This window comes from Oryzias latipes, chromosome 12 (assembly GCF_053564925.1).
Source record: "Oryzias latipes strain Hd-rR chromosome 12, Olatipes_Hd-rR_3.1".
Classification (NCBI taxonomy): domain Eukaryota; kingdom Metazoa; phylum Chordata; class Actinopteri; order Beloniformes; family Adrianichthyidae; genus Oryzias; species Oryzias latipes.
The window spans coordinates 27,016,457-27,029,258 of record NC_136248.1 but is presented as its reverse complement, the minus strand read 5'-3'; the positions used below and the strand labels follow the sequence as shown (position 1 = coordinate 27,029,258).

Below are 12,802 nucleotides of genomic sequence, written 5' to 3'. Positions count from 1 at the left end.
AGCTCTGGTGTTAAAGGGTTATAGTTGAGAGACAATACATAAACTAGGATTCATTTGTATTTGAAGTTATAATAAGCAGGTATTCCATGGAAGCTCAAAAACTATTGCTACAATTTGGGATAAAATTTGCTTTAGTAAACACAAAAAAATTGTCAAATTTTACCCAAAGATTGCCTACTGCTCTCAAGGTTATCTCACATTTTTCCACTTTTAAACAACCTAAAGCAAAAATCGTTTGAGATAATTTTGTGAATACTTGGGGAGACTTAGAAAAGCTTTGCAAAATACTACCTTATAAAATCACTCACTTCAAACTTTTTCTCCAACACTGGCAGTAGACGGGGTTTCACATCCACATCTTTGATTTTAACAAGGACATGCATGCGTTTTAAACAGAGACTGCTTGAAGAAAGCAGTGGAAAACTGTTTTAGTGGATAAATCACACTATTTTTTGGAATCGGCTGATGTTTTTTTAACCTCCAGTAACAGACATTTTTTAACTTTAAGATGACCTTGTTACTTTGTTCTTTTTCTGTGCTTAAATTAGAAATGCCGGCATGTAGCAGAGACTCTATAGTTGACTTTAGGCTCTTACAAGAGTGCCACAGTGTGGCGATGGGAGTACCGTATGATAGACGGGCTTATTTACTCATCGAAGAGTTTCCTGGATTTCTAAAGCCTAAGTTTGCACAGCATTTGCACTCTTCCTTATTTGTGTCATTTAGCAGGAAGGCCGTTTAGGTGGGCAAAGAGGGAATTCAGAGTGACCGAGGGCAGACTGTATACAAGACCGAGTCATCCAAACAGCTTCAGTGTATTTGTGGTCAACTTACCTTCTAGACTCAAGGGTCTATGGTCACAGGAAGAGTACTTTTAGCCTCTAGCAGTAGAGGTGTTGGTTTCCTCTGGGAACCTGGCGTGCTAAGTGGGTAAACACTTCAATTTAAGGACGTGGGGGTGAGACCCATACCTGTGGTTTAGGAAGCTATCACACCAGCTTCATCAGGAAGCTTGACTGCTGTGAAAGAAGCCCATGGATGAAGGAGTGTGAGAATATTAAAATCAGGGAGGTTGGAAGAATGGAACATGTCTTCATACCCACTTTAATCGTGCAGCCAAAAGAGCAGCGCTCTGTTGGGCGGCCTTTCAGGCCCTCGACGTCTGGCTTACCTCTAGCTCACCCTTAGACCCATGAGGATCCAAAACCTCAGATAAATTTAGGGATTTCACGCACAAATAAAAGGAAACTGGCAGTTTAGTGAAGAGAGGTGAAATGATTTGGAATAAATGGAATCCTGATGACAGTTCCTTCCTCTTCTAAAAAGCCCTGATCTGTCCTGGGATCGGATCTTGTCAGGGTGGATTAGCAATGGCTGCATACACACAGCAGGGACCATGGTACACTTAAAGTCAAACTGGATGCTCTCCAAAGTTTTCTTTTTCATTCTGGACTTGTTGATTTCTACAGTTAGTTTGAGTTTTTGCAGCTTGACATTTAATGCAGAACAGCTATGTTGTCAGATCTCAATTCCTTCATGGTTGAAGATCATAGATAGTGTCTACTTTTAATACTATTTTCATGGTTTATTCAAAAATAGATAAAAGAAAAATGGCAAAATATGACAGTATTGGAATGATACGATAAAATTACTATTTCATAGATTTCTCATGAAAGTTACAGACATTATTTATATTGTTATTCATCTTGGTATATCTGATCTCATGAATTTAAAGAGACAGAATTGCAAGGAAACACAAATAAGTCAATAGATATAATCGAAATGATGGAAACGTATAATGCACAAATATTGTTCAAGATAAATTTAGCCTTATTACCGTACATGACTAAAAAATTCAGCTTGAGACCCAATTTATCTGGTAAGATAATTTCTAAATCTTGTCCTTTTATAGACAGAGTTTTTTGGATCCATGGATTATAGATTGTTTTTTTTAAAGTTTAGCGTGATAAGATTTAGTACTATAGATCTAATATGGTGATTTTACACAACTTATCTTGTATGGTACAAAAATATTTACCGCACTGGGACGTAAAGTTCTGGTGAAATTTTGGCTACTTTAACCCAAACTTCTCTTAAAAGATCCGTTTTTTTCTCCGATCAGACCCAATTTAGTTTCATGTTGTTGTTGTTGCTGTTCTCATATTTCTTGCGCTTTCTTGCTGTTGGTAAGGTCACAATAAACAGCCGCAGCATCAAAGCTGCTAAAAACATTTTAAGGCTTTCATTAAAAACACTTGGCAGCCACCTGTCCTCTTGAGATCTTACATGGCAAATAGTGTTGTTTTGTTTTAAGTCTTTTTTTGTCCTTGAGACATTGATTTATTGGAATTTAAACCACTGCTTTTGTCATTATTAGCTTGATTAGTTCAAGAAAACTGTTTCACAGCAGACTGCAAATGAAGTTTTACTTCTGGTTTTGGATCAAATGACATTTTGAAGAATTGAGAAGGTAAAAACCAATAGCATGGTCAATTTGTCGTCTTTCTGCTGTGAATAAAGTTTTCAGTCACGTTTGGTGTCTGGTGGTTCTATTCTTGTTTGAAAGCAGTTTGACTCATTTGTTGGGCAGTGAGTGGGTAGATGTAGAACAGCACAGTACAAGCTGAAAAACGACAGATGAAATGAACCGCTTGTTTCCCCATCAGACGACAGTGCAGCTCATGGTTTATTACCGCTCAGCTCTAAGAATCAGTCTCATTAAAGAAAGCCCTGTAATCATGGTGAATGATAGACATTCTCTGACTTGTGGGTCCCCCCCCCCCAGCCCTAATCTTCATTGTAAGTCGATGACAGATAAATCTGTCTCTTTGTTTAGCCTCTACTAAACTGCTTTCAGATGTAGAGCGAGCAAATCTCTGCTTCTGACAATCTCTGAAGGAGGAGGTCATGGACGATTTTACCTGAGCTGCCATAATGAAGTCAGTGAAACGAGAAGCACCCATGTCTTTGACAAGGTCACATTATATTCCTTTTCTTTGACTAATTAGAGTATCATATGATCAGTCAGATCTTTCTGACGATGAAGCTAACTTGCAATCATTTTTGGTTAGACGAAGAGGAAGTTTTTCTTCTGCTTTGCTGCACAGCTGTGGAGAAACACGTGTGGCCAGAGTATCCTCACATGAAAAGCTCTGCACACTCAGAAATGTGCTGTGCTGCACGTGAGTCATGCTTAATGACTTCCAGCTGGAACTTGGTGCAGATGGCTTCGAAGCAGCCCTTTCACTGGGAGGCGGATGTCGCTATTGAAAGCATTGCGTTGCAGGCCTTCATAGGTGTTGCAAGTCTATATGCAGCTTTTACAATGTGTGTTGTCATGTCATGAGGGCTTTTGGCTGAAGGAACAGCTGTTTGTTCTGGGTGGTTTTGGCCAGTGACTCTGTGGTCCAGGGTCAAACTGCATGTCACATTGTTCTGACCCAGTGTACATCCCTGGTTACAGCCAAGAGGACCCGCTCGAGAGTGTGCAAATTACATGGTTGCGGCGGGAGAGTGGCCGCGGTGGACTCACCATCGAAGTGAACTGGTGGAAGGACTGGTTTTTGCTCAGCTGTAACCCGTGATCATGGCAATCTATAAATGGGCACATCTTTCTTTAGCTCTTAAATGGAAAACATAAATCTCCTCCGCAGGCCCGCTGTGACATTCTCTGCTAAGTAATCTGTTCTTCTGAGTCAGCACAAGGCAGAAAATACAGGGAACGGTGAAAGAATTTGCCATAATTAGGCCTTACTTTGGAGACAGACTTTTTCGGAGTGTGCTTAAACAGACTGCTTCTATATGGGTCGTACAAACTAACCATGATGTTGCACATTCTTTGACAAACTGATTTCTCATTCATTTTTTTTCTTATGTGAATCTAACTTTCTTTGTTTGTGTCTCTGTTCTCTTTTTTCTTTTCTAGTTGAACAAGCTGACCTCTTGAAGATATTAGATTTTCACAGTTTACCTGAGGGAGTTTCAAAAACGACGGGTTTGTGCTCACATCGGAGGTCGACGCAGGGACCCGATGTGGCTTACAGAGTAACCAAAGATGCCCAACTCAGTGCCCCCACCAAACAGCTGTACCCAGGTGAGTGTGTTCACGAAGACAGGAAAACAAGAAGTTGTAAAATTTGAATCAAAATTTGACCTAAATTCTCATATTTTTACTTTAAACCACACTGACCCTGTATTGTATCAATGCCACACAGACTCAACCTTTGGTCCAAAATTCTTCCATTAACACATTTGTCAAGCTACACTTTTGACGCCGTGTGACATTAGCATGTACTAAATTAGATTTATTTCAAGCGAACCACTACAGAACATTTTAAGTCACTACATACATTTTGCACATATTGCATGTATGAAATTTTGCGATATCTGTGTGATATACTGTACATAATTCACAAGCATTTCTTGTGTTCGTCGATGTCTGCAGAAGTCCTTCGAGGGTTTCAGCCGACAGGTCTTTACGGGAATTTGGTTTTGAGCTGTTTAAAAGTTTTGGTCGGTTGAAAATTGCGCAGTTTATGAGTTTCTTATGTACTTTATATGCAAATTATTACATAAATCTTACACAATTGTATGTTATTTTGTGAGATGCCTTCACAAATATTTGGCTTTTCACGACTGTTCCATGGATGTCCCACGGACTTTTTAGGCATTTACTACCAATGTTTAACTTTATTATCGCGTATACAGGACATAAATCCTATTACCTAATTGGCGCCCACATTTTGGGCCAAATTTAACTTTTGCATTGATTTACATGTTCTTTGCGTGTTTTTTTTCGTACTTCTTTCGGACTTTTAACGTGGTTAATTTGTAATACATCTATAAAAATGTCACCTAAAGACCACAGCTTTACTCACTTTTTTCACGTATATTCACATAAGACCAACTTTCATACGTGAAATATGCGCAAAATGTTCGTAGGCTGTGTGACACGGCCTTTAAGGAATGTTCATCTGTCTAATGTCAGATGATGATTTTGTTGCCATTTACCAGTCTTACTTTTCTTTTTTTTTTTTAGCAACAATTTCAGTAACTACCTCACAACCAGTTGGGAACACCTACGTTGTGGCCGAAATCCCTAACTACTCCAAAACCCCTAAAAGGCTTTTTTTCCTTTCCTTTTCCTACCTTTCCTGTTTTTTAACACAGAATATGACTGTCACCCACTTTGCCAATTAAATATGAACATTTCCGAAGACTTTTTTTGAATCTACTGCAGTCTGACAATGAAAATTTGTATAATTTATAAGATATAGATTAAGTTACATTTATATACAAATTGTTCAAAAGCAATGCATTGTGGTCTATGTTCGCCAATTTTGCTAGACACGACCAGTGACGATTAAAGTCGGGTAGCAGTTGTTCCAGAATGTTTTTGTCCATTATAACAGCTGAACAACCTGTACCAAATTCATGCTACGTTTACACTGGCCTCTGCATCGTGCGATCAAGTGACTACTTCCAATCAAAAGTAAATGCGTTTACCTTTCAGTTTATATCACGTGGCGACAGACCAGTGTGAACACTATAAGCTAAAAGGGCGTTCAAGCATGTTTTTTATCGCACATCGCACGCCCAATGTTTACTTAGCATCAGTACTCAATCGATTGCGCACTTGTCACTGTTTAGTTATGAGCTTCCCAAGATTTGACATCAAGTTCTTGCCAGGCTGCTTCAAAGGTACCTTTGCCTTTGTGCCCTCGGGTTGCAGTTTTATCGGTTGCTTTACATAAATTACCGTTGGGTTGTCTTTTGTAAATTTGATTCCATAATTACAGTAGGGCTGAATTCTTTCCTTTAAGCTCTAGCTAGATTTCTCAAAAAAAAAAGATCAGTGTAGCTGTGCACACTGACGTTGGGGAGGAGCTGTCCCATAAGAAGCAGTGAAAACAGAGGTTGTAGATGGGAGGGAAGTCTGGGTTTCCACTTCTCAGAGGGTTCAGGCGTGCTGACGTGGCTTTGAGTCGCCGTTCTGCAAAAGCACTTATCTTTCTCCTCTCCTTCTTTAGCACTCTTTCCTTTCCCCCCCACCGTTTGGTATCATAACGTTTCGCCTCTGTCATTTCCTTGCAATCCTCTGTGTTCAACAGCAAAAAAGATGCAACGGTTCTGATAAAAACCAGCAAAAGCCGAAGCTTGAAAGACGTGGAGGCTTCCCGTCCCCCTTAGATGCTTCATTGGCCTCAGTGGCCCTTTGATCCGTGCCACGGCTCTTCCTTTGAGCTTAGAGGAGAGCTGCGAGGCTTTTGAGGCCTGCGTGCCCTCACACGCTCTTCAATCAAACAAATACTGTTCACTTTGATGCTCTGTGACAGCACAGCTCCATATGGGCTTTTGTTTAGACACATAGACTGTAATTACACACATGCTACTCATCCAAAATAACAGTCTATATAAAACAAAGCATCTGTAGGGGTTCATAACAGGCACCAGATAGTCTTAAGGTGCAAACAAACTAACTAGCTGTCTGTGGCTTCGAGGCTTTAGCGTCCAGTTAGTGATGTGGCCCATCTTTTGTCTTAACATCAGAAGAATGGGCATCTTATAATTTCCAGATTGCGTGATCATTTTCTACTGCCCCACCTTAACCAAGTTTACTCCCAAGTTGGTCTGCTGTAATAATTCTGAATCAGAAAGTTTAAAAAAAGAAAGAAAAAATCCCAAGAGTTCTGTAAAATGGAGGATACAGCAGCCTTATGATCTGGTAAAACAAAAAAAAAAGCACAGCGTCTCTGTAGGAGAACACACTGGCTCGTGACCTTGCAACCACAGACAGTGCGCGATGATGTATTGGAAAGGAGCGAGTTCAGACGTGCAGTCATTAGATGAACACATGGAAGAAATGGTTCATCTGACACTGCAGAGGCCCCTGAAAACAGAGGAAACCTTTCTTAGCTCAATTATGTGAAGCAGAAAAAGGGAAACTGACTGCAGGATACAATAAAACATAAAGGTCATACTGCAACAACACTGTTAGGAGGTGTTGGTAATTACTAGCAAGATTTGAACATTAAAAACTGTGTTTTGAAGTCAAAGAATCCCACATGAATACACTCAATTTTTACTGCAAGGTTTTTTTGAGTCCAAATAATGGGAAGAAAGTTTGTTTTTTGGAAGACAAAGACATAAATCTATGCAATTCTTTAAATATGTGGCACAAAGCAATCTGTGTAGTTTATTTCTTACATGTCTGTGGTTAAAAACTTAACTTTTCATGTTTTCCTTTTGCCTCAAGCTGGGTCATGTTTGATGTATGGAAGGCTGATTCTGCCAAAACAAAAAAATAAATGGAAAATACTGAAATTACATTTCAGCACTATAATGACAAATGCCTTTTGTTAGTAAATAATGGTTAATAAGAGGACATAAAACTACTAAAACGTTTAATTAAGTACTCCAAGTTGACTGGAAGACAAAGTGAAAACAATCTAAATAAATTAGATATAATTATCTTTCGTTAATATAAAAAAAAAAATTAGTTTAGCATAATGATAGAAATTACAGGACAACCTAGACAGGTCGCCAGTCTGTCGCAGTTACTTTTTCATATATTTTTCAATTTGGCCTTGTTGTTGGACTTGGTTCAATTTGAATTTGTTATCGTCTCAATTCAACCTGTCTTTTTTGCTTTTTCACAGTCAAGGAATAAAGTATGAATATTTTCAGGCTGGACTGTTCAACAAGCTGGCATTTATCATATGATCACTCTATAGGCCTGTTGGCATGGCAACATTGGGAGCAAGCCTCTGAGATGTTAAGGGGCAGATACTCTGCTTCGAATGATGAGCTGCTCTTATAGTTGTTTTTAGCATAAACCACATTTCTATTTCTCATCTATTCGTACTCCTGCTCTTGTTCTGCTTTTCTTTACTTCTTCACCTGCTGTGTTTCAGCCGTTGATGCTGTTAATGTTGCATGAAGAACTTCATTTCTGGCTTTTTCCTCTATAGTAAGGCTCCCTGTAGGAATCTCTGGCTGTAGATCATTGACTGTACATGAGAACTGGACAGAGTGACTCCCACCGCCCTTTGCGTTCCTAACAGGAAGTATCCGCTGGCTCCAAGAAGCCAAAATCCCATAGGCTTTTATTTAGAAGTAAACAGCTTTTACTTAGTCATTCTATTTGTCGGAATAACCATTCCTGTTCTGCCAACTTTTTTTTAACATGTTCTTTCTAATCCAATTATTTTTAGGATATAAATGGGCCAATCAGATGCCTCAATAAAAGTAGGTGAGGCCTGCTGGCCCCCCACGTCAAACATTTGACAGATTTTGTGCAGCCAGTGACCACAGACTTTACCAGGCCACGCCTTAAACACATTTTCTGGTTCTTACAGTTGGTAACCGGGCGCAGACATGTGGTAGCAATGCCAGTGTCAACGACCATCGTCTACTATCTTTTAACACCAGATTTGTAACAAAAAAACTGACAACATGTACAAAAGGCCATTCGTTTCACTATTATTTACTTGTTGGATTACTAGTGTCCTGTGTTTATATTTCTAATATATATGGCAACACAGTGGAATATATTTTTTAAGTATCAATAAATATGACAAACTCTCCTTCAAAGGAACCAAACCTGCTTTCAAGTGGTAGGGGGTGTGGACTTCCAACAAGCTCACTAATAATTGGTGAGAGTGGTTGCCATAGAAATGTTGATTCAGACGTTGACTTGGACCAATCACTGCTTACTGATGTTGTCCGGCTCCAACATGGGGGATATCCTTATTGTGAAAAAATGAATTGATTTCATTTTGTAGAACCTGGAAGTTAAGTCATTTTTTTATGGGTGACGTTACACTTGGTTCAGATCTCTTATACGGTGTAGAGGGGTTGTAGGATTCTTTTTGCACAATAGGTAACGAAAATTGGGCGATTGGGAAATAATATGTCTATATAAACAAAACCACTCACTTTCAGGACCATTTCATATGAAGTTGGAAAGCTAGCTAAAAGATATTTCAACTTCTTTCCTGACTAAAGGGGAAAATGCTGTAGTATTGTCTTTGGCGGACTCCATTGGGGGTGATTCCGGTGTAAAACCTTACCTCCTCTAATCCTCTGTGTCAACACACACTCTAAACATGAGCCCAGTAATGAGAAGCGAGGTATCGCTCATTTGCTGGACTGAAGCAAAAGGACGCATTCCTCAGGAAAGAAAAAACACAGTTTTGTGCCTCATTTAATGGAATAACGAAAATTTGGTTAGCCTTTGTAGTTCAACCCTTTACATAACCCCCCACCTCAGCTGACCCGTCACCTCCAGAGTTTTAGCGATGCTAAAAGTCCAGTGAGCTGTAGATTTTCACACAAAACTCCCCATCCCAGATTTGTTGGGTATTTCGTTCCTCTCTCTGCCGTCCCGTGTCCGGCATCCGTCCCGTTATGTCACGCAGAATTCCTGTTGGGGTCCTGCCAAAGCATGTGCTCCCCTCATGATGTAAAACTCCGCCTGGCATTCATGAAGGAATGATACGCAAAGGCAGGAAGGCACACAGACTTAACTTCCAGATGGCTGACAGGGTGAGACAGGACGAAAATGAGGAGTCAAGCAAAAAAAAAGGAGCATTTTCCAAACTGTGCCCCATTGTCCCAAAACGACTCCAGCCACAAACCCCCGTCTCCTATGTCTGCCCGTCTGGAAGCTAAAGAGCAACAGACCGCTACTGAATTTCAAGCGGTTCTCTGGTGTTTATGTTAAACAGATTCCAAAATGCTGTTTTTTTATAACCTCAATGGTTATAATATACACCAAATACCTCATCTTTCCCCTGCAGCACACATTTACCCACATTAGTTCTCTCAGATGGTTGGAAAGCCGACATTTTCTCTGTGGGAACTATAGCAGATGTGTCCCATACTTGTGCAAAATGAAGGAAATAGTTCAAGCTGCACAAAGGAGTCATGCAGATTTTTCTGATATCTTTCATGTGCTTGCATACCAACACAGTGTTGGTATTTCCATTTCCAAATGAAATGTGTCTTCGATTATTTTCCCCGTAAAAATTCCCGTTCCCTTCCAGGCCGTTGGTGTGTCTGTTAGACGCATCAGCTGGAGGAGAACAGAGGAGAGTCTGAGGGATGGCTCTACCCAAGTCTCCCAGGATCACATGTTTTTAGCATTATTGCTCCTCATCCTCACTCCCCCCCCCCCCCCCCCCCCCCTCATCAGTTATGCCAACACGTCCTTTCAGATTAAACCTATCCTCTTCCATTACTATTTAACTAATATTTATCTTGATTATCTTGCATGAAATGCAAGGGACCTGGAAAACTTCACCTGCACTGTTCAGTAACCAGGTATTTATCTCTGAGTCACACTGGTTGCATTTTTGGCTAAAGATGTTCAGGAACTGTTAGGTCATCGAATCGGATCATTCAAAATGAGCCAATATCAACTATGAATTGGATCGACAACCATCAATTATTATATGAATCAAATGTCAAAATGAATTGTTCCACCCCTAATAAAAAACTTTCCCTGTCCTGGCAGGTGATGCTTTTCCGGAGGATTTTTCCATCATGGCCACAGTGAAGCCTAACAAGGGCAGCCAGTCCTTCCTGTTGTCCGTGTACAACGAACAGGGCATTCAGCAGCTCGGCATGGAAGTGGGTCGCTCCCCCGTCTTCCTGTACGAGGACCATTTGGGCAAGCCAAGCCCTGAGGACTACCCTCTCTTCAGAGGAGTCAACCTCGCCGATGGAAAGTAGGTTCCTTCGTACCCTTCAGCTACTCTTTCAGGAGCTCACACCCAATAGTCACTGTAGAGATTTTGCTCAAAAACAAGAGGCCCCTGCTCTGGAAATAGGATGCTCGTAACCCAGTAAGTGTGTGAATTAACTTTACCTCCCATCCCAGGTGGCATCGAGTGGCCATCAGCGTGCACAAGCAGAGCATCACCCTCATTCTGGACTGTAAAAAGAAGACCACCCAGAAGCTGCTCCGAAGCCCCCAACCCGTCATCGACACGAAAGGAATTATAGTGTTTGGAACTAGAATACTTGATGAAGAAGTCTTCGAGGTAGGCGGTCCTTTTTTTTTAATCAATTGAAAAGATCATTTTAGATGTTTTTTTTGCCGGTTGTTATTCAAACAAAGTGACTCTCTGAGCAACTTCATTTTAACAGAGCAGCATCTTGGTGCTAGTATTCAGTACAGAGAGATGTTAGCACGGTCTAAATAAGGGAAAATACCCGATGATCAGAAATGATCAGAAATTAATGGACTTTGCAGAAGCAACCTTTGCTTCTGCAAAGTGCTCACCTTGTCTGCACCTTGTCGGGCATAATCCCACTCAAACCATAATCACTCACAAAAGAAAGAAATATGAAATCAAATTTTTATAGTTTTTCCACAAGAAGCAGATCACTTGATACATGATGTGTTGAGTTGTCTTGGCAATGGCTACAGAATCCGCATGTTGCTCTGGAGCAGCTGGTATGAGGAAAGTGGTATACAGTAGTCCTTCGATATATCATAGTTCATCTTTCGTGGTCTCGTGAATTTCTGTGCAAATTTGCAAGCTTATTTTTTTTCTTTTGTTTTTTTACAGTAGACTTGTTCCAATTGTTCTGCGTCCTAATTGGCCATAAACTCCTTCCTGCCATGTCTCCTGTACAGAATATGTTCAGTTGCTAAATCTACATAAATGTTCAATTGCTATGAGATCTTTGCTTTACTCCTCTATACTTCTATTTGAAGGACTGAGATCTTTTGTACCACCTTCCTTCCTGATAAACTGTGGAATAATGTATTTCCACCTATGTTGATTACCAACTGGCGTTTAGGCCAGCGCAATGCTGCAAATCATTCATGCTGTTCTATCTCAACTATTCTTTTGGTGTCCTTCTTTTGGCTAACTCTAACACTGGATGTGTCACCTGCAAAATCTAAAGAACACACTTTTAGACGTCCTGTAACCCTTTGACCACGTGATCAACATGAATCAGCTGAATCTGACACAGAGAAAAGCAGTAGATGGAAGAGTTGCATAATGACACTAAGCCACCTTGATGGTGTAAACACTTCTGTAAAGCGTTGTATCCCAGCACAAAGCTGGAAAATAAACACTGGAGCTGAAGCTCTAGTGCTAAAGTGATAATAAGAACCCTGCAGCCAATCAGAATCAAGCATTCACACAAACCATGGTATGAGTGCTTGTCATCCCCTGTGTGCATTTTACTTTAAAATGAGGGACTGTGGGAGCCCCACCAACCTGTACGAATCATAAATCCAACATAATTCCATGTGTCCCATATTCCACATCCTCCACAATTGAACTCCACTTCCCATCATCCTGTGTGTGTTTTTTCCTTTTTCTTAAAGCTCCAGTGTTGTACCGGCTGCTTACTCTGCAAGTTTCTTTTCTAAATCACAATGAGAGCTTTTATCCTTCCAAAAAAAGAGAGACAAAATGGGTTAGATTTATAGCTGTCCAATATAGACAGGAAGCCCTGTGGAAACACCTGATATGACTCAGTGTTTGAATGGATAATGAGCTTTTTCTGGTTGGATATTTGAGGCTGTTAAACATGACCTCTTGTGCAGGACACACATGCAGTTCCAGCAAAAGGAATATCCTTTGTTTTTGTCCCCCCAGCTTGTTTAAAGGGGAGATTAGTCCATGAGGCAGAGGGCCTCGATAATAATTAGTAACAGAGGCTGACTGATGTGACTGATGTCGAGCCAGCCGACCCTTAACCTTCCTGCTGCTCGAAGATAGCAAACAGAAAGGAATATGACATCACCCTCTCTGCAAGCCCCTCAAAAGCACTTTAA

General features: G+C 40.5%; 1 protein-coding gene across 2 annotated transcripts in view; it reads left to right on the top strand.

Moving 5' to 3' along the window:
- The window catches only part of col5a1 (procollagen, type V, alpha 1), an 87,687-nt gene that overhangs the window by 17,416 nt on the left and 57,469 nt on the right, over nt 1-12,802 (top strand). For both annotated transcript variants that reach the window (XM_011481505.4, XM_011481504.4), the window contains exons 2-4: nt 3,926-4,093; nt 10,517-10,730; nt 10,883-11,045. In XM_011481505.4, the coding sequence (XP_011479807.1) occupies nt 3,926-4,093; nt 10,517-10,730; nt 10,883-11,045 (545 nt within the window). The remainder of the gene's footprint in view (nt 1-3,925; nt 4,094-10,516; nt 10,731-10,882; nt 11,046-12,802) is intronic.